The sequence below is a fragment of the Vicia villosa genome, unplaced genomic scaffold, assembly GCF_029867415.1.
Source record: "Vicia villosa cultivar HV-30 ecotype Madison, WI unplaced genomic scaffold, Vvil1.0 ctg.001080F_1_1_3, whole genome shotgun sequence".
Classification (NCBI taxonomy): domain Eukaryota; kingdom Viridiplantae; phylum Streptophyta; class Magnoliopsida; order Fabales; family Fabaceae; genus Vicia; species Vicia villosa.
Window position 1 is genome coordinate 207428 of NW_026705474.1, and position 22044 is coordinate 229471.

The 22044-nt window shown below is 37.8% G+C and overlaps 2 protein-coding genes across 2 annotated transcripts; one reads left to right on the forward strand and one right to left on the reverse strand.

The window, feature by feature from the left end:
* Nucleotides 1–2644: 2644 nt before the first annotated feature.
* Nucleotides 2645–4953, reverse strand: LOC131633145 (probable WRKY transcription factor 31). Its single transcript, XM_058903866.1, has 5 exons — nucleotides 4714–4953; nucleotides 4487–4573; nucleotides 3663–4232; nucleotides 3450–3563; nucleotides 2645–2926 (listed from the first exon to the last, which is right to left on the reverse strand). The coding sequence occupies exons 1-5, from the start codon at nucleotides 4951–4953 to the stop codon at nucleotides 2645–2647; spliced, it is 1293 nt and encodes a 430-aa protein (XP_058759849.1).
* A 10135-nt stretch (nucleotides 4954–15088) lies between these two features.
* Nucleotides 15089–20003, forward strand: LOC131633146 (uncharacterized). The gene is made up of 5 exons (XM_058903867.1): nucleotides 15089–15332; nucleotides 15481–16469; nucleotides 16625–17423; nucleotides 17532–18706; nucleotides 19287–20003. The coding sequence occupies exons 1-5, from the start codon at nucleotides 15089–15091 to the stop codon at nucleotides 20001–20003; spliced, it is 3924 nt and encodes a 1307-aa protein (XP_058759850.1).
* Nucleotides 20004–22044: the final 2041 nt, after the last annotated feature.

Consider the following 22044-nt stretch of genomic DNA (forward strand, 5'->3'; position numbering starts at 1 on the left):
ATGAATTAGTCGACTATGCTAGCAAGGAAGGTAAAGAGTGTCTTCTTTTTAAAGTAGACTTCGAAAAAGCGTATGATAATGTTTGTTGGAATTTCCTAAGGTACATGATGAGGAGGATGGGGTTTGGGGAGTTGTGGATGCGTTGGATGGAGTTGATTATTTTTTCTAGTAAGATGTCGGTTCTTGTTAATGGGAGCCCGACAAAAGAATTTATAGTAGAGAGGGGTCTAAGGCAAGGAGATCCTATTTCTCCTTTTCTTTTTGTAATAGTAGCGGAAGGGCTTACGGCGTTGGTTGGTAAGGCGGTGGAAAATGGAGATTTTGTGGGATTTAATGTAAACGGGAGATGTGAAATAGATATTCTCCAATTTGCGGATGATACTCTTTTAATAGGAGACGGGAGTTGGAATCATCTTTGGGCCATGAAAGCGGTTTTGAAGGGTTTCGAAAAGGTGTCGGGTCTAAAAATCAACTTTTATAAAAGCAAGTTGATTGGTATTAATATCAATCCGCAAGTTTTGGAAGTTGCTACTAACTTTCTTTCTTGTAGATCGGAAGAGAAAGAATTCAAGTTCCTAGGTATAATGGTAGGGATAAATCCGAGAAGGATTTCCTCTTGGAAACCGTTGATGGATAATGTGAGGAAGAAGTTGAATTCGTGGAAAGGTCGGTGGCTTAGTTTTGGGGGAAGGATCACTCTCCTTAAGTCGGTGTTGAGTAGTATGGCGATCTTCACTCTTTCTTTCTACAAGGCTCCTAAGAAAGTTATAGAGGAATTAAATAAATTGCAAAGTAATTTCCTTTGGGGAGGTTCGGAGGGGAATTGGAAAACTCATTGGGTTAGTTGGAAGGATTTGTGTCAACCGGTGGAGAAGGGTGGTCTTGGTTTTAGAAATCTAGAGGACTTCAACAAGGCACTTCTTTTGAAGTGGAATTGGAGAATTTTTGGAGAGACTAACTCTATTTGGTTTCAGATTTTGAAGGCGAGATATGTGGATGTCAAGTTAAGAGCTACCTTTTGTTCTATGTTGAAGTATTCCGATCGGTCTTCTTCGATGTGGTGGAGGGATATCTCATCCTTGGAGATCAAAACATCATCGGAGTTTTTTACTAACAATTGTTTTTTTCATGTAGGTAATGGTTGTTCTATATCTTTTTGGTATGCTCATTGGTTGAAGGAAGGTATATTAAAAGAGATTTTTCCGGAATTGTTCAACATATCTCTCTTGAAGGATGCTTCTATTGGTGCTATGGGGGGGTGGAAAGATGGAAGTTGGTATTGGAGTGACCTAGGCATTATTTTTAATACTCAGCCAGGAAGGGTGCAAACCGTAGCTTCCCCAGCTTTGGCTACAGCACCTTCCATGTTTTTCAACAACACAGCCGCTCCTTCCTTGAGTCGTAACAGTGCTGCCGCAGCAGCTTGCACCTGTTACAATGGGACTGCTGGCGGTGGCTTAAGCAGGTGTACCATGCATTTGCTGCCTTTTATGTTAAACCAGGTGGAATTGTTGAAAAGTATTTTGACGAAAGGAACTCTGTGCGCGGACAGGCAGGATTCGGCTACATGGGCTCACGAGATAAATGGAGTTTATTCGGTAGCCTCCTGCTGCTACTGGATGAGCAGAAGACATTCTTCCTTCGGGCCGCCTAACCGGTTTGATTATATTTACAGTGAGGTGTGGAAGATGGAGGTTCCTCTAAAAGTCAAAGCGTTCGGGTGGCGGTGCTTCTTAAACAAAATCCCAACCAAAGATTTATTGTTCAAAAGAGGTATTGTTTTATCTTCGGATGTTAAGTGTGTTCTTTGTGAGGAATCTATCGAAACTTTGTTTCACTCTTTTTTCAATTGTCGTTATGTCGCAACTGTTTGGAAGGAGATGGCCGATTGGATAGGTATGTCTTACTTTTGTTTTGAAGACTTAAAGGAGAACTTCCGGTATTGGAGCAATTATGTAAGAGCGAAGAAGGTGAAAAAAGGGAAGGAGGGAATCATTTGGCTCGCTATCCTTTGGAGCATATGGTTACGGAGGAATGATATTGTTTTTAATAACTCGTCTTGGAATTCAAGAGATGTTGTTTGGAGTTGCAAGGCTCTTATTTGGAGGTGGTCGTTTATCGGGAAAATTACGCGTGCCAATTGTAATTTCTTTGAGTTTAGCAATAACCCGTTGTTGTACTTAACTTAGATTACAATAGGAGGGTAATTTTCTTGGGATGGTGTTCTATTGTGTTCTTGTTGTAATATTTGGTTTCTATCAATATATCTTGCTTTTAAAAAAAAAAAAAGAGAAAAGAGAAAAATAATAAACAGGTAAAATTTATATGTCACAAATCTGCAGCAAGCTTGCATATAATCAAGGAAAAAATAGAGTACGATAAAAAAAAACATATCTTGTTTTCTAATTGATACCATAAAAATGAGTAGTTAAATTTATTTTATTAAGATTAAATGAATCCAATTGTTCTCTCATTATTCATCGATCTTAATGATTTTTCATTGTGTTTGTGTTTATTATAACTTGATCTTTAATTTCAAGATTGATTGAAAAATACTCTTTAATCTCAATTTAGGATAAGTTATATATTGAATGTTATTTTGTAGAATAGGATAAATTATTTGTTGAGGCAAAAGAACTTGTAACTATTTTTGAGCCATTTGGAGTTGTAGAGGATTTGGAGTTTGTGTAAAGTCAAGTGTAATAGACCGAAACGGTGCAGAAGTTGAGATAGTTGCGAGACTTGTAGAACCAGGAATAGTTGCATTTGTTGTTTCATCTTTGCTTGAAGTTGATTCTAAAAGAAGCATTCTTGCAGCAGCAGCAGTTGTTTGTGCCATTTCCATGGCTTCTGGTGGTAAAGTATGGTTATGATAGCCTTCATATGTTGTGATTACCACTTTTTTGTCTTTAGCACACATTTGTACCTGTAAATTTTGAACTCTATATCAAAATTTTATTTACAATGCATAACAAACTTTTGTATACACATGCTTAAAAGTGTTTAAGCCAATAAGTTTCTTATACTGACATATGAACTCACGATCTTACGAGATATGAGTCAATTTTATATGAAAAATTCATTAACTTTTGTTGCCAGTTTATAAATATTTTAATAATCAACTTAACTAGCTACTACATTCCAGCATGGAAGCAATATACTTGAAAGATGAAACACATATCCAGTTAATATTACTATTAGTCATATTCAACCTAGTGAAATGCATGTCATGTCAATAATTGATGTTATTGATTGTGTATGTAGTCTTAAATTACAGTTAATTGAGCACATATATATATATATATGAAGTTAATGACTAAATACCAAATTTTAATAAATACTATCTTACAATTTAGGCAACAATCAGAAATTTTAATGTCTATGCGACTGCTACGGAATTGAGGTTCCAATGCATAAATTATATTTGAATCTTAAAGGAGAAAGCCTACCTGTTTTCTAACTGGGCAACCCCTAACCATGCTGCACCTATAATAAGCACGAGGACTCGGGTCTCCTTTCACTATTTTCTGTCCATACTTTCTCCACTTGCATCCATCAAAAACCTAATAAATAACAATAATTTCTCATTACAAAATTGTATAGATTAAAAAGTATTGCAACTTGCAATTTTAAACTATGTTACACATTTTTGACATATTTACCATGATTCCATCTGATCTAGCTCTAATAGAAACTCTTGCTCTCGTCAAGATTGCAGCAACATCAGTTGAATCACCATTAACAAAGTTTGGAGCATAGTTTAGAGGACTCGGCTTTTGAAATCTCTCAGCAAGACCAACAAGATTATCCTCTCTTTTAGTCCCTTTACCATAGTAATTCTTTTCTTCATCACTAACTTTCCCATTCTTAGTTAGGACTAACTCCTTGCAGGCAACTTCAATGTTGCTCTCTGACGGGGATCCCAATCGATCAGAATTTCTTGTTTTTGAAGAAGAGGGTTCAGGATCCACCCCAGTGTCTGCATTAATAGCCAATCCAGAATTCAAAAAATCTCTTGAAACTGATACTCCATCGTTCTCAAATTTCCTTTTATTTCCAAGTTTTCTATCAAACCCTTCTTGTTGTTCAACTTTCTCGGCCTTCTTGTCCTGCTTCATTTTCTCAAAACGTATTTGCAAGGTATTATAATCTGTTTGAAGCTGATCAAGCATGAAACTCAATCGACGGTTCTCCATTTTCATTTGAGCAAGTTTGCCTCGAAGAACAGCCATCTAGAAAACAGTTCATAGATTTCAAACATCATCACATAAAAACATTGAATTGTGTCTCTTAAACCAAAATTGCACCCTCAATGTAACCACATCAAAACTACTGTTGAAACGTCATCGATGACATTTTACGCAATACAATGATTTACAGCATAACCACATCACAACAAAAATTTAAAATCATGACCTAGAATAAAAGAAAAACATTGTTAAATTTCATTAAATTAAACTATTTATTATATATTTATAAACTTTACCTCATTCTTAGTGTTTTCGTCATGGGATTTAGATGACATGTCATCATCATCGGTAGCAAGAAGATTTTGATCGAGACCAGTGCCAATCTATTAAATAAAATCAATTACAAATTAAGGTGATCTTAAAATTATTGAGATAATAAATCAAAAGCTTCAAAACTTACTAACAATTTATTACGATAAACAAAAAACCACAAAAATGGACTAATGAATTATGAATCACTCACGCTTAGTTTGAAATCTAGCAAAGACGGCATGTTGGTATGATCAATGTCAAGGACAGAGGGAGCAGCGGTAGAGGCAGATGAAGAGATAACAACCTTATTATGATTATTGTTGTAAATCTTAAAGAAATCAATCTCAGTTAATGTTTGATGATTATTTTGGAAAGGGGTGATAGTGTGTGAAAGTGAAGAAGAATCCATGTTGTTGTTTGTAGGAGTATCTTTCAACATAGGATTATTCATATCTTCAGTGAAAGAGTTAAGTGGGAGAGAGAGAAGGGTTTCAAAGTGTGGAGTTCATTCGGCTATAAAACGTGGGAGTTTTAGGCTTGAGAGTGAGAAAATGTCATTCAGCAAGTCATACTCGTTATCTAGAATAGGAAAGCACTCGTAAATAATAGTAAAGTAATCATAATATGGATGAATTGATCTGATGTAGAATATTCATTTATTTTCTAATGGCGACTAGTCAAAGATTAGTCAAGTGTTGACTCATATACAATCAAGAATAATGTTTTTAATAAGGTAATTTAAAATACAAATAAATTAATTCTTTTTATGGACATTTTCTTTTGTCAACTAAAATGTCAATGTATTTTTTTATTAAATAAATTAATTTACATTTTTTTGTTTATTTAAATTTTCTATGAATATTATTTTTGAAAATTTTTTTAGCCACCTCCCTATGGGGGTCACCCCCAGCGAAAATCCAAAAATACCCCTGCTTCGGAAATGAACTTCCGAAGCGCTTTTTTTTAAAAAAAATTTCCATAATTCGGAAGTGCATCTCCGAAAACACCTCATGGGGGGTGTCTTCGGAGAGGAACTTCCGAAAACACCTCATGGGTGAATTCGGAAGTTCATTTCCGAATTATGCAGAAACTGTGTTTTTTTTTTTATGTTTTTTCTTAAACAGTCTCGCATTTTAATTAAACGCAAACGCCAAATAAAATAAGCGACATATAAACAGAAAATACCAATACGATAAATAAAATCCAAATAATATATACAAGCCGAACCAAATAGTAATAGTGTGCACAATATACAATCCGAAAACAAAAAATAAATAAACTCGACCACCCGACCACTACTGGGTGTGCCTAACCCTCTCACCCTGAGCCCTCCTCTGCCGCCTGTACCCCGCCGCACGGCCCGCATCAGTGACGATCGCCTCCATCACGGAGACTGCATCTGGACCGCCCTGAAGAACGACACCCCGATCCAAGGCGTCCCGCCCAAGCATCTCTATCCGCTGGCAGATCGGCAGGAGATCAATGTCGTGGTCATCCTCGGCTTGCTGGTTCTCCAGGATCTCCTCATGCGCTGGCCTAGGAGCGCCGGGAACGTCGGGTCTCAGTAGAAGATGGGACACCCGGTAGAACCATGTGACGTACCCGTCCTCACTGTGCCAGTCCTGTGTGACCCGAGTGAGACGGTACTCCTGCGGTACCACATGATGCTGCCAGTCCTCCCATATGGCAGTGAGCTGCACTCGGGTCACTGTGTCGGGAGCTGCCTCAAAGGGTGACCTGGGTATCTGCTGCACGAATCCGAACTGACGCATGCACCGCTCAGGGAGATACCGGACCATGATGTCGGTCCCGCATGCCAACCAGCCTGAATATAGAGCAATGCCATCAAAGGGGACAATCTGAGCGTAGTCGACGAACGGCCTCCAGGTGACGTCGTCGTGCATCGTGCGGTCCAGGTACAAACGGTATGGTCCCACCGCATCGTTCCCCCTCTGGAGAGCGTATCTGGCGGCCCTGGGCATGGCGTCAACGTACGCAGGATCGATGTGGAAGCCGTGGATGCGGGAGAAGTAGGAAATGATCCAGCTCTGAAACACAAACACGATAATATATTAAAAATAAATACGAAACATAAATAAATAAATAAATACGATAATGTGTTAAAATAAAACGTACCGTAAGTAGTGTGCAGGATCCGACCAACTGCCTCGTCCTCCAGTTGGAGGCCTCATTCAGCTTCTGGTAGAGGTATGCCAGAGTAGCTGCCCCCCAGTTCCACTGGCGAACGGTATCCAGGTCCATGAAGTAGCGGAGGTAGGTCACGTCGACGTACCTGACACTCTTGTCCACAAAGCATGCAGCGCCTACCACATGCAAGTACCAGCACCGGAGAGCGCAGCCGCGGTGACTCTATGAACAGCTCGTTACCCACACCCTCAGCCTCGGCAGCCGCGTCCAGATGGTGGTCAAAATAAGTGCTAAGTGTGGTGAACCGGACATGAGGCCCAGAAGTCGTGGCGCACTCAAAGTGAGCAACCTCGTGCTCCATGCCCAAGTAGAGCGTCATCCACTCAATGGCCTCCACCCTCTGGATCTTGGAGTGGGTCAACAGCGGCCCCCTAATCGGCAGGTGGAGAAGACACTGCACGTCATACAAAGTGATCGTCATCTCCCCAACCGGCAAGTGGAAAGAGGACGTCTCCTTGTGCCAGCGCTCCACAAATGCCCCCTGCATGCCGGTGCTGATGGTGGTGTACACTGTCATGCAGAGCCCGCTGAGCCCTGAACCTCGCACATGGTCGTTAAACCACTCAGCTGCTGGTTTAAACAGACTGGAAATCTTGCGGGCGTGGTTCACCATTTTCAGCGGCTCTCTCTCCTGTTACAAAAAAAAACAAATAAGCGACATATATTAAATAAGCGACATATATTAAATAAGCGACAAATAAACGGTTAAATTATAAAAAATGGTGACAAATAAATGGTTAAATTAAAAAAATACCTCTCCCTCCCAGATCCGCCGAGCGACGTGATCGTGGTAGTGAATCAACACGGAAGTGTCAAAGGGCCCTCCCAGATAGCCGTCCTCCTGCTCATCTTCCTCCCCGGCTGGAGGGTCAACCTCCGGTACCCCCTCCGGCTCGTGGTAAGTCACTGCCGCCACCTCCTCCTCCTCCTCCTCCTCTCGCTGGCGGGAAGAAGATGCCCGAGCCAGCCGACTCCTAGATCCTGAACCAGATGTACCCTCTCCCACGTCCTCGGATACTCGCACACAGCGTCCCCGGCCCCGCCCCTGTCCCTGTGTCGATGCCAGCTGCGCCGCCACCCGCTCGCGTCTAGCCGACGCAGTCTGGGTCTCCCTACCCTGTCTGATGCGTGCTGGTTGGTTGCCTGCATGTTTCTGTAAACAATCGAAATCGATTAATATGCGAGGCAAAATAAAAAACAAAAAAAAATGCACTTCTGATAGAGTTCGGAAGTTCATTTCCGAAAACTGGGATGGAGGTGTTTTCCGAAATGAACTTCCGAAACACCCCTGCGCAGAGCTTCAATCCAACCTCCAATGGCAGACCCCAAAAACCTTAACCAAAACCATTTTTATGCCTACTAAACATCCTAATATCAGTACTAACCTATCTTAATGTGATTTTTTCAGTTTCTAAACACCCTAATATAGTTTAATCAAATAGATCTAAAACTTGAAAAAACAATGATAAACTTACCAATTAGTGTTTGATGATGAGTTTGGAAGAAGAGTTTGGCTACTTCACACTTGCTTTTGCAGATTTTTTGCAGAGATTTCTCCTTTGGAAGTGTTTGATGATGATTAGGGTAAATGATTAGGGGGAGGGGGGCTGTTTTGGTTAATCTGCATAACGCGCATTATTTCGGAAGTTCATTTCCGAAATGCTGTTTTCGGAAATGAACTTCCGAAACAAGACAATTTTTTCAAAAAAAAAGGCGTTTTCAGAGATGCATCTCCGAAAACACCTTTTTCTTGCATTTCGGAAATGAACTTCCGAAGTCAGGGGTAGTTTGGGTTTTTCACCTGGGGTGGGCTAGAGAGTTGGGAGGTTGGCAAAGAAATTCTCTTATTTTTTATAAGAAACTCAATTCCATTAGTAATAATGTTCTATTGGGCATTGGCCCAATATCTATACAATACATGTCCCCATCTCGAGAATTTAAGATGCCACCCTATAAATTCAATGAAAAGATTATTACTACTGTATTTTTACAATTTTTACAAAATCACGTTTCAAATCGTAAATTTGAAATTTTTTCGATGATACCGGAAATTTGGGTAGTATACCGAAAATTCTTTGAAAATAATAAGTAGGATATCTGAAATTTGACGTTCATATTGGAAATTTTTTAAAAAACTTTAGTAGGATACTTGGAAATTTCTAAATTTCCAAGAGATTTTCATAGGAATTTCAGAAATTCAGATTAATCTTAGCGAAAAATCTAAAGTTTTCGGTAGTTCAATTTTTTTATCTCACTCATTTTATTCGTATTTTTCCTCTAAATAATGGAAATAGAATAGAAAACAGTCGCCACCACACCCAAAAGCACTACACCCTTATTGTCTATCATCTCTTGCAAATCAACTAATCCATCACTAGTGCAGGAAAGACTTTTTACATCGGGCGAAAAGCACATTTTACATCGGGTCTGAGTCCGATGTAAAGTCAATTGATGTAGTACATCAAAGACTTCTTACATCGGTCAGTCGTCCGATGTGAAATATACACTTACCACATTGGTTTACTATTATATCTGATGTGAAATATGGGCTCAATTCTATTTTTTTAAAATAATTACAATATTTAACATCGGTTGTCTTAATGGTATGGTGTAAAATATATTTTTTTAACATCAATGGTCGGTTGTAAAATATAGGTTTCAACATGGGTTGCCTTAATGATCCGATGTAATATGTTTGTTATCTTTCTTAAAAAATTAGGCTATTTTTTAGCGGAATCGAGGTGGATTTCCTGTAATTTTTTTTTGGTGCCTAATTTTCATATTGTTCCAACATCACATAGACCCCATTTAGGTTGTTATTTTTCATATTTTTTCAACACATTTAGGTTGCTATTTTTCATGTTTTTTCAACATCATACAAACCACATTTAGGTCGCTATTTTCATATTTTTCTAACAATTGAAGTGTAATTTCATTGCACTAAATAGCTAGGAATCACATATATATTCCTCAAAAGGAACAATTGATTTACAAAAGTATTAATCTTAATCTAGGATACACACAAGTGTTCAAAATTATAAGGAAGTTTACACACGGTGGACTACTACAACAATAAAACAAGTGAAAACATACAAAAATATCCAATCATTTATAAGTCCTTTCCCACACTTGAAATACCAACATGCAATTCACAAGAAGATGAGTTGTGGCTTCGGTAGACAACACCAAAATCACATTTGTTGACAATAAATAATAACACCAATTAACATCAGCAGTCACCAAATAAAACTTAATCTTTATATAACTCAAAAAAACATTTTGCCCAACGGAGTCGCAAATCATACAAATCATCTTGTGTTAATTCTGTTGAAACATCAAATACCTAAAATACGTAAATAATAATATAGAGTTATTCTTTGAAAATTCACATTAAGGTGCAAAATGCAAAATAAATAACAAAATAAAGTTATTTTTATTACGTGCATCCAAGACTCGGTTATATTGGCAGAGACAATATCCAACATATTTTTTATCACATATTACCCACAATGATTAGAGTTATGTTGTATTCTTTTCTACAAATGAATGATATAATTAGTGAATATTTATCATAAAATTAAATATAGAATTATAATTTACATCACGCTTACCTTGGGATGAAGCTATGTAGCTTTTTTTCTATTGTCATTTGTCATTTGATGAACCTAAAAGCACTGATTAAAAAAGAAAAATTCACATAAAACTATATAAAATATGAAATTACTTTTATAACAGTTTATGTATATAGGAAGCACTTATCTAAAGAGGGACTGCCTATTCTATTACAGAGCTGACGAAAATGTAGAAAAGAAATTAAATTAATAATTAGCCATTGATTCAAACCATTTAGGAACAAAAAGTGACCAACACTTCTAATGAATCTAGAAACGAATGTGCTTTGCTTGACTCGTGCAGAAACATATTTATTCTGCAAATAGAAAACATAATTTGAGAAAGAGGGAGAAATAATATTGATTTCAAAGGAATGTAAATTTGACACCTTAAATATTCTTCTCACCCACTTTACCAATTTTCTCCATAACTAGCTCTTCTTTTTAGCTTCCATTACCTACTTGTTTCCAAAAGCTGCTATTATATACCATATCTAAAAATAATGGCAGAGAATGTAGTTACTGTTACAAGCCAATATTGCAATAACCATTTTGTGACATTTCTATCTTTTGTTCAACCTTTACCGACCTTTAAAAAAAGTACAATTAGGACATGTTAAAATTGCTACAAATTTCTAGAATATTCTAAATATAATATGTATGAAAATGGTAGAATATCCTAGAATTATAGTGTATAAGAATATGGTAGAATAATCTATAACTATAGTGTGAATGGATATGTAGATCATTCTAGAATTATAAGTGTATGTAAAATATAGAATAACCTAGAATCATCATGATACTAATCTATCATGAGAATTCTAGAAAGAACTAAAGAGATGTAGAAATATTCACCACAATTGAGAGGTTGGTGACTTGAGCCTATAAATAGGCAATTGCTATCTTGTAATTAATCATCCAAGAAATCAATGACATAGCCTTCTTTCTAAACAACTCTCTAAAACTATCTTTTATCAACTATCAACTAATCAACTACTAAAAGTGGCATCAGAACTACGTTCGGTCATACATTGGGCGTAGTTATATTACCTACCTAACATTCCAAAATCCTCCCAACTACTTCAAAAATTTCCTTTGTAATATTAACCCACTTCAAAAACAATTTCTAAGCTATGGATAACACCACTCAATCATCATCTATTTCTGTCCCTATTTTCAATGGTGAAAATTATGATTTCTGGCGTGTTAAAATGGAAACATATTTTTCATCTCAAGATTTATGGGACATAGCAGAAGAAGCCATCAGCAAAGCACCTAAGGGTCTTTGGATCTATATGCTACATTCATATTCCAGACGTGAAGAGGCATAAGCTTGAAGACAAGAGTATACGAGGTATCTTCCTAGGGTATAGCACAATCTCTAAGGGCTACCGTGTCTACAACTTGCAAACTAAAAAACTCATCATCAGTCGAGATGTTGAAGTTGATGAGAATGCTTCTTGGAATTGGGATGAAGAAAAAGTGGAGAAGAACTTCCTCATACCAGCTCAACTACCTCAAGAAGAACCCGAGGATGAAGAACATGAGGAAGAAGAATCAAGTGAACCTCTTTCGCCTCCACCACAACAACAAGAGCAAGAACAAGAACTATCATCACCAGAGTCTACTCCAAGACGAGTAAGATCCTTGGTGGACATATATGAAACCTGTAACATGGCCATACTTGAACCTGGAAGTTTTGAAGAAGCATCAAAGCAGGAAGTATGGGTCAAGGCAATGGTAGAAGAGATAAAGATGATCGAGAAAAACAACACATGGGAGTTAGTAAATCGTCCCCATGGAAAAGATATCATTGGGGTTAAGTGGGTCTATAAGACAAAGCTCAACCCTGATGGCACCATACAGAAACACAAGGCGAGGCTAGTAGCTAAGGGTTACTCACAACAACCTGGGATTGACTACAATGAGACATTTGCACCAGTAGCTCATCTTGATACCATAAAAGCTCTAATAGCTCTTGCGGCACAAAAAGGATGGAGTATCCATCAACTAGATGTCAAATCTGCCTTGATTAATGGCGTACTTGAAGAAGAGATCTATGTGGAGCAGCCACGAGGATTCATATCTGAAGGTGAAAAAAGCAAAGTGTTAAGACTAAGAAAAGCACTCTACGGTTTGAAGCAAGCACCTCGAGCATGGTATAGCAGAATCGATCAATATTTCATGGATCGAGGATTCAGGAGGACCAAGAGTGAGCCTACACTTTACATCAAGTCTCAAGGTCAGTACACTCTCTTACTCTCTCTATATGTAGATGACCTTATCTACGCGGGAAATAATACTAAGATGATGATGGAGTTCAAAGAAGACATGATGAAGACCTTTGAGATGACCGACCTTGGTTTGATGAAATACTTCCTCGGTATAGAGGTAATCAGAGAAATGAAGGGATATTCGACTCGCAAAAGAAATACACAGAAGGATTACTTAAAAAATTCAAGATGTACGGTTGCAAACCTGTCGCTACTCCACTCATAACAAATGAGAAACTACAGAAGAATGATGGAGCACCAGAAGCTGATGCATCTAAATACAGAAGTCTAATTGGAAGTCTTCTATATTTAACAGCTACACGACCAGATATAATGTATGCTACACGTCTTCTATCAAGATTCATGCAAAGCCCAAGTCAAATACACTTTGGAGCAGGAAAAAGAATTTTGAGGTATCTTCAAGGAACAAAAGAGTTCGGTTTATGGTACACTACCGAAACCAACTCAGTATTACTTGGCTACACCGGTAGTGATTGGGCAGGTTCGCTAGATGACATGAAGAGCACCTCTGGCTATGCTTTCTCTCTAGGATCAGGAATATTTTCTTGGGGGTCAAAGAAGCAAGCTACGGTTGCACAATCAACAGCGGAAGCAGAGTACATGGCAGCTGCTGAAGCAACGAGTCAAGCTATATGGCTTCACAGGATACTTGAAGACATGGGAGAAAAACAAGATGAACCTACTAAAATCAATTGCGACAATAAATCAGCAATTGCAATGGCAAAAAAATCCAGTGCATCACAGCAGAACAAAACACATAGCAATCAAGTATCACTTTATCAGAGAAGCAGAAGCAACTAAAGAGATCAAACTCGACTACTGCAGGACAGAAGATCAAATTGCAGATATATTCACGAAAGCGTTCGCGAGACCAGGATTTGAAGAGCTACGAGCTATGCTTGGAGTCCCGAAAATTTGCATCAAGGAGGAGTGTTAAAATTGCTACGAATTTCTAGAATATTCTAAATATAATATGTATGAAAATGGTAGAATATCCTAGAATTATAGTGTATAAGAATATGGTAGAATAATCTAGAACTATAGTGTGAATGGATATGGTAGATCATTCTAGAATTATAAGTGTATGTAAAATATAGAATAACCTAGAATCATCATGATACTGATCTATCATGAGAATTCTAGAAAGAACTAAAGAGATGTAGAAATATTCACCACCATTGAGAGGTTGGTGACTTGAGCCTATAAATAGGCAATTGCTATCTTGTAATTAATCATCCAAGAAATCAATGACATAGCCTTCTTTCTAAACAACTCTCTAAAACTATCTTTTATCTACTATCAACTAATCAACTACTAAAAGGACCAAACAGTAGGAGTTATTTCAAACCAACTAAAATGAATAATACAATAGAACTATTTCAATAAATTTATTGAGCAAGCATTTCTAGACTAGCAGTAAAATATTAATTAACAAAGTCACATCTTTTATCCTTATTAATCTAGTGAAAAATTATCTATGTACGAGTAAGATATATATCAATAACAACATTATTAATCTAATGAAAAATCATCTATGTACGAGTAAAATATCAATAACTACATTATTAATTTAGTGAAAAATTATCTATGTACGAATAAAATATCAATAACTTGCAGAGAAAGTTGAAAAATTGAGGATGGAGAAAATGGGGAGTGGTGAGGGCATTTATTGCTCTTACGTAAAAGAGGTTAAAGGACAAGACACAGCATACAATTTAAGCTTGGAAGACAGTATTTCTTCTAGTTCCAGTAGTATAGTAGCGTGCAGCGTAGGTAATGTTCCTTCATTTTCGGACGAGGATGACGAGGCAGCTAACGTGGGACCCGCTGGAGTTTTCATTAATTTAAAATCATTGGGGGGCGAAACCATTGGGCCCGAAATTGTTATGGACGGCCCATTAACAGGAAAACGCAATGGGCCGGTAAACACAGAACCAGATGCGAAGCCAGTGGAGAAGCATGTCCCAAACAAGAGCGAAACTTCTTCCTCTGATGAGAAGTACGCCTTGAAAGCAAAACAACGTGCGGAGGAGGATAAAAACAGTAAATTGAAGAATTCAAAGAAGGTTAGAAAGAAGATGAGGGAAGTTCTCAACCTGGGCACAAGAGTGGATAATTTCTGCTACCCAGCAGAAGCATGCGACCCACCAAGACAGATCGCTTCCGAACTTTGCTCAGGTCCAATCCCTAATTCCAGTGACAAGCCCTCTCTTCCAGGTGAGTTACCTTTATCGTGTGAATCCTTGACTCATTCTGATGTGAAAGTATGTAATTCAAGGATAATCAACGGAGTTTTAGGTAGAGCAACAACAGGTTTGTGGAATTCAATTAATAGGCTGGGCATTGTTAACATAGTTGATGATTTTGATCCTGCTGACAAATTGGAGGAGATTGATAATAGGGTTAAAAAAGGGGTATCAGGAGCAAAGGAGACATTATCAAAAGGTGAATCATGATAGTGGTCTCCTTAAATATGAGAGGGGGTGGCAGTAGTGCTAAGAGGAAAAGAGTGGGGTTTCTGTTACAAAGAGGGGAGGCAGACGTGTGTTTTCTACAAGAGACAAAGTTGACTAATATGAGCAGTAGTGTGGTAAAGGAGTTGTGGGGTGATGTCAATGCAGAGTGGTCTCATTCGGGATCGCTTGGTGCGTCGGGTGGGATTTTAACTATGTGGAAAAAAGATTATTTCGATCTTATTTATAGTTTTCGGGGCGAAGGTTTCTTAGGTCTTTGCGTTGAAAAGGAGGGGAAGCTTATTTATTTCATTAACGTGTACGCCTCTTGTGATAGAATCATTAGAAAGAGGACTTGGAAGAGGATCATAGAGATAAAAAAATAATAGCAAGGAGGGTGCTTGGTGTATAGGAGGGGATTTCAATTCGGTTTCTTCAAGTGAGGAACGGGTCGGAATTTCCAAGAGAAACAACATTAAAGAAATGGAGAAATTTAAGAATTTCATTGAGGATATGGAAGTGGTGGATGTACCGACAATTGGCAGTAAATTTACTTGGTTTAATAGTAACGGTAAAACTATGAGCCGGTTAGATAGATTCTTGTTGTCGGAAAAATTCATAGAAGATTGGAAGGTGGAAGGTCAAACGATTGGTAAAAGAGACATATCCGATCACGCACCAATTTGGTTACAAGATAACAAGAAAGAGTGGGGGCCAAAATCGTTTAGATTCAATAATTTATGGCTAAAGCATGAAGAGTTCGCTCCGTTTGTGACTAAAGAATGGGCCAAGATCCATTGCAAGGGAAGAGGTGACTATTGCTTGGTTGAGAAGTTAAAAGTTCTAAAAGAGCGCATTCGATGGTGGAACAAGACGGTTTATGGGTGGATTGATTTGAACATCGGGACAGTCGAGGAGGAGTTGCACCATTTAGATAACTTGTTTGTTCATTTTGCAGGTACCGCACCGGATGAGGTGACCACAAAGAGGTCAAAAGAAATGGCGATTTTTTGGGACAATATCAACAAGAAAGAAGGTCTCCTCGGTTTGAAATCTAGGCAACTTTGGCTCTCCGAAGGAGATAACAACACCCGTTTTTTTCATAACTCTCTTAAGGAGAGAAGGAGGAGAAACTTGATGTGCTCCCTTGAATCTAGTCAAGGAAGATTGGAAGAACCCCACGACATTAAAGACCACGTCTTTAATCACTTTAAAAGCTTTTTCAAGGAAGAAGTAGAGATACGTCCGGAGTTTAGAGGGATAAGACTAAAGTCTTTGTCTAATGAAGATTCTTTGGAGTTGGAGAAGCTTTTTACGGAAGAAGAAGTCAAGGAGGCGATTTGGGCATGTGATGGGAATAAAATCCCCGGTGCGGATGGTTTCACTCTTGAATTTTCAAGAGTTTTTGGTATCTACTAAAAGATGATTTAATGGCTCTTTGCAACGACTTTCATTCCAAGGGAACCTTAGTGAAATCCATAACGTCATCTTTTTTGGCTCTTATACCAAAGAATAATAATCCACAAGATTTGTTTGAATACCGGCCGATTTGTTAGGTTGGAAGTATCTATAAAATTCTTGCGAAGCTCTTAACCGCTAGAATCAAAAGGGTTGTTAGTAAGTTGGTGTCTCCGAATCAAACCGCGTTTGTGCCGGGAAGAAATATGATGGATGGTGTCTTGATGGTGAATGAGATTCTCGATTGGGCAAAGAGAAAGAAAAGGAATTGTCTATTACTCAAGGTCGACTTTGAAAAGGCCTACGACTCCGTTTCTTGGAACTTCATTAGGTTTATCATGGATAGAATGGGCTTTAGCAAGAGATGGATGAAATGGATGGAAGCGTGTGTTTTCACTAGTCATATGTCCGTGTTGGTAAACGGAAGTGCCACGAAAGAATTTATGGTTCAAAAAGGGCTTCGCCAAGCCGACTCTTTATCTCCTTTCATTTTTGTTCTTGTCATGGAAGGGCTAACCGCGTTGGTGAAAAAGGCGGAGGAGATGGGGGAGTTTAGACCTTTTAGGTTCGGTGAAGAGGATTATGTTGACATTCTTCAATTCGCGGACGACACCATCATAATGGGTGAACCTACTTGTGACAATCTTTGGAACTTGAAAGTGATATTGAGAGGATTTGAACTAGTCTCGGGATTGAAAATCAATTTTTCGAAAATTAATGTTATTGGAGTGCATGTAGGGGATTGGTTTATGAACACGGCTTCTTCGTTTCTTTCTTGTAAGAAAAGCTCGGTTCCTTTCAAATTTCTAGGAGTTATGGTGGGGATTTGCCCTAGGAAGGTCAAAGCTTGGAAGGAAGTAATAAAAAACATCAAGGATAGATTGTCGGCTTGGAAAGGTAGGAACATTTCTTTTGGGGGAGGGATAACACTAATCAATGCGGTTCTCAACGCTATACCAACGTTCACCCTCTCTTTCTACAAAGCTCCATAAAAAATCATTAAAGAAATTAGAAGCCTCCAAAGTAACTTCTTGTGGAGCGGTAATGTGTCTAAACGAAGCATTCATTGGGTGAGTTGGGAGATAGCTTGTAAACCTAAAGACAAGGGAGGGTTGGGTATTAGGGATGTCCGTGAGGTGAATAGGGCCATCCTTCTAAAATGGAAATGGCGAATTTTAACAGAGAAAGATACTATATGGAGTCGATTCATCGAATTGAGGTACACCAATCCTAAGCTTAAGGTTCAAGCGACGGGAGAAGAAGTTGGTAATCCGGATGACTCCATTTGGTGGAGGGACGTCATCAAAAACGATTTGAGTTTGGAATCATTTGAGCACGGTTTTTCTGGGTGTGTAAAAAGCATACCAAATGATGGAAAAAGCACTCTGTTTTGGCACAGCTTATGGTCGGGTAACCAACCTATCCGCACTCTATTCCCGGTATTGTATGCTTCTGCGGTTAACACTTGTTGCTCTCTAAAGGAGGCTATCTTGTGGCAGGATGGTAAGGCTATTTGGGACTGTAACAGGCTGCTGGCTGGGACTTTTTCTACTGCTACTGCTCGTAACAGTGCTGCCACGGCAGCGTATCAGCAAGAAGAATGGACCCGGTTAGTGGACTCGCTGCCAGTTCCAGATTTGAATAACGGGGAGCATGATCGGTTTGTGTGGATGCTGAACGACGACGGCCTATTCTCGGTAGGCAGCACCGCAATTCTGGTGGCTGAATCCAAAGATAAGGCATGGCCGATTGCAACGGTAAGAAACATGTGTGTTGTGTGGAATTTATGTCTACCGCTTAGAATAAAAGCGTTTGTTTGGAGATTTTTAGCGAACGAAATACCGCTAAAAGATCTTTTGCTTGATAGGAACGTACCTAACATAGGTTCAAGCGCTTGCGTTTTTTGTCTAGCGCATCCGGAGAATGCAACCCATCTGTTCTTACATTGTGATGTTTCTAGAAGAATTTGGAGTAGCACTTTGGGTTGGATTGGGACTGATTCCTTTTCCAATTTAGACGAGTTCCTGGACTTTGACAACGTAAAAGACAAGGTGAAGATAGCAAATAGCAAGGTCAAAATAAACACTATTTGGATAGCAACTATGTGGAGCATTTGGCTCATGAGAAACGCGATCATTTTTGACAACAAATCTTATTGCTATGATGTGGTGTTTTCGAATGTAATTTTTCTTTCCTGGAGATGGTTGGCTTTAGGCCATTCTTTGCACCATAATAGTTTCTATGATTGGTACAAAGTGCCCCTTTCTTGTTATAACACTGTTTAGTGTTTTGTTTTTGTAAGGTTTGCACCCCTAGTGCAATATCTTATAAAATTGCTTATTGAAAAAAAAAACTACATAATATTAGAATAAAATATTTGGAATTGTCAGACTCAGACTATTATTTGTCTCTGAAATATCACAAAATGAATGCAGTTAATGCCTTATAGTATTTGGCCCTTGCTATAAACTATATCTCCATGATAAACAAATTTCATATGAAGAGCATAATGTCAATCATTATAAAAATGGTCCTCCAATGCTGAATAGAAAGAATCAAAGAATTGGGTTAAACCCACCTACACATTCATTCACTTAATAGTTCCATATTTAATAATTTGTTTATCTCTAAATAAAGAAAACATCAGCAAATAATTAATAAGACTTTATTTTTCTTCCTTCCAAACATCAATAATCTAATAAGACAATTACTAATCAAAGATACAATGTCGACTCAGCTGGCGCTGTTTTTTTTGTTCAGGCAGCTGGGCAGCCTTGGCTTGGATCACTGCAGCGCTTGTTTGCATTTTTGCAGCATACGGAGGTGTTCGAATTTATTGAGGACAGCTTCTCATGGTCGTTGACATCGAGTGGAAGCTTTTCGGTGAAGTCGTGCTATGATCGTTTTATGGCAATTCTTTCGGGTACCCCTATGGAGGATAATAAGGTAAAGGCTTTGTCCTATCTTTGGAAGTGTAATGCTCCTTCTAGAATTTTATTTTTTGGTTGGAGATTTATTCTTGATAGAATAGCCACTAGGGACCAATTGGTGAGAAGGGGAATATTGAGAGAAGGTAATGATTCTTTATGTGCCCTTTGCTTGTTGGAGGAGGAATCTATAGAGCACTTGTCTTATTCTTGTAGGGTTACTTCTAGCATATGGAGAAGGGTTTATATGTGGCTAGATTTATCCGAGTTTATGTCTCTTGAGGATTTTGTGGCTTTCTTCCATAATTGTGGTAAACTTCTTTGCTTGAATAAGAGAACGATAGTGGCAATAGTTTGGCTCGCTACGGTTTGGTCTATATGGATAAAGCGTAATGCGGTGATTTTTAAAGAAGAATCTTTTAGTTTCACCGAATGTATGTCGGAGATAGTTTATAATCCGTGGTGTTGGCTTTGTTCTTCTTATAAGAAGGTAAACCTTTGTAATTATTACTATTGGAATATTCTACCTCTTGAATGCTTTGAGAGGTAGGAGCTTTCCGCTTTGTTTCGGGGTGGAGCATCCCTTTTGCTCCTTATAATTCCATTGCTTATTTAAAAAAAAAAAAACAACAGACTTTATGTTCTTTCCTTATTTTAGGTAGACATGAATTACACGCATTGGCACTACAGTAAATCAGCAAAATCAACATAAAATAACACATCTAATTCGTATTAGATGGTATGAAATCATGGAAACTGAAACCCCAACTCTCCAATTTAGAAAACCTAAAAAATGTAACTGAAAAAAATCAATAATAAAAGTAGGAAATGATAAAAAGAGAATGAATTTGAAAATTAAAACCCTACCAACCAAAAAGGTAATGAAAAACATGAAGGAATAAGTGCCGCATAAAATCCATATCAGTAGCAGAATTCCACATATCAGAAGCATAATAGATTAGAAACAAAGAAAGACAATTTGCTCGGAATACATACCGGATTTTCTTGAGTTGGCGGCGGAGCGTGGCTGAAGGCGGAGGTTGCGCGAGCGTTGTTTGCGCGGCGTCAACGGATGGGTGGTGGTGCGGATGATGTTCTGCGGCGCTGCAGAATCGGTGGAGTGAAGCTGTCGAGGGATGGGTGGTGGTGCGTATCGGAGGAGTGAAGCTGTCGAGGGATGGGTGGTGGAGTTGCAGAATTGAAGTGGCGCGCGAGCAGAAGAATAGTGAAAGAAATTATGAATATTTCAGGATTTAGGGTAGTAAGGGGAAGGATTTCACATCGGTTGACTAAAAAGGACCGATGTAAAGGCCACCTTGTTTTATTTACCAAACTGCCACACAATTTTATTTTTTCATCAATGGACTTTTTACATCGGTGCAAATCTAGGCCCAATATGAAATATTTTATAGCAAAATTTCGTTTTACTTACGAATCTTTTATAGCAAATTTTCGTTTTATTTACGAAACTACCATCGTGTTATATTTTTTCATTAATGGACTTTCACATCGGTGCAAATTTAGGACCAATGTAAAATCCTTTATAACAAATTTTATTTTATTTACAAAATTGTCATCGTGTTATATATTTTTATATTTTTTACATCATTGGATATAAATGTTTGATGTAAAATTCTTTGACAAGTATTTTTCACATCATATATCTTGAAACCTAATGTAAAATCTTTTAATCAAATGTCCTATTTTTAGTAGTTCCATCGTAAATAAAAAAAGTATTATTAACTCTCAATCTATCTCTCTTCACATGGGGAAAATTTCTTGCTTTAGGTTTGTTCTTGTTGGATTTTATGTCTAGGAATATATTCTATATCAAATGTAAGTGTTGTGCTGTTGTCCTGTTTTCTAGTTTCATTTTCATAAGCAAAATAAACAAGTCTAAAGATCCTAAGATGCCATTAATTAGATAAGTGTCTTGAAGAAGAGAATAACTTAGAGGAATTAGGGAATTGTTGAAACGAGTGTGTCTACTTCCTAATGTGATAAATAAGGAATTTGGTAAAACCACGCATCACATTTTAAGATACAAGAATATGACCAATGCATTTTTCTGTTTTGAAATTTGTACTTGTTTCATGTTTCTTTGATTTACTATGTAGACTTTCTTAAATAGGTTCATAAGATTATGAATATTTCAAATAGATTTTTAACTAGATTCATAATTAGTAGTATAACATAATAAATTAATCGATAGTAAATGATTAGATGTAAGGATGAATTTTGTTTGTTCTTTCATTCAACTCAATTATTAATTGTTTATCTTATCTTATTATAGGTTTGATTTTATGTTTCGGATTTGTATATGATTGTTAAAACACTCATTTCTACGTAATTCAAAATATATAAGGCATGTAATCCAAAATGTCGTGCAATGCTTCTGCCTAGGGCATGTTATTAAATGTCTACTAAAGAAAAAGACGTTTTTTTAAGCGTCCAGGAGAAGTACGAGAATAAGGCTTTAAAAAGTTATTGGAATATTGGAGAGATCAAACAAGTAAAGTAAGATATTTTCTTATTCATGTTTTTGTTGGATAAATTTAAATGCAGTCTTGGAAAGCCAAAAGACAGATTCT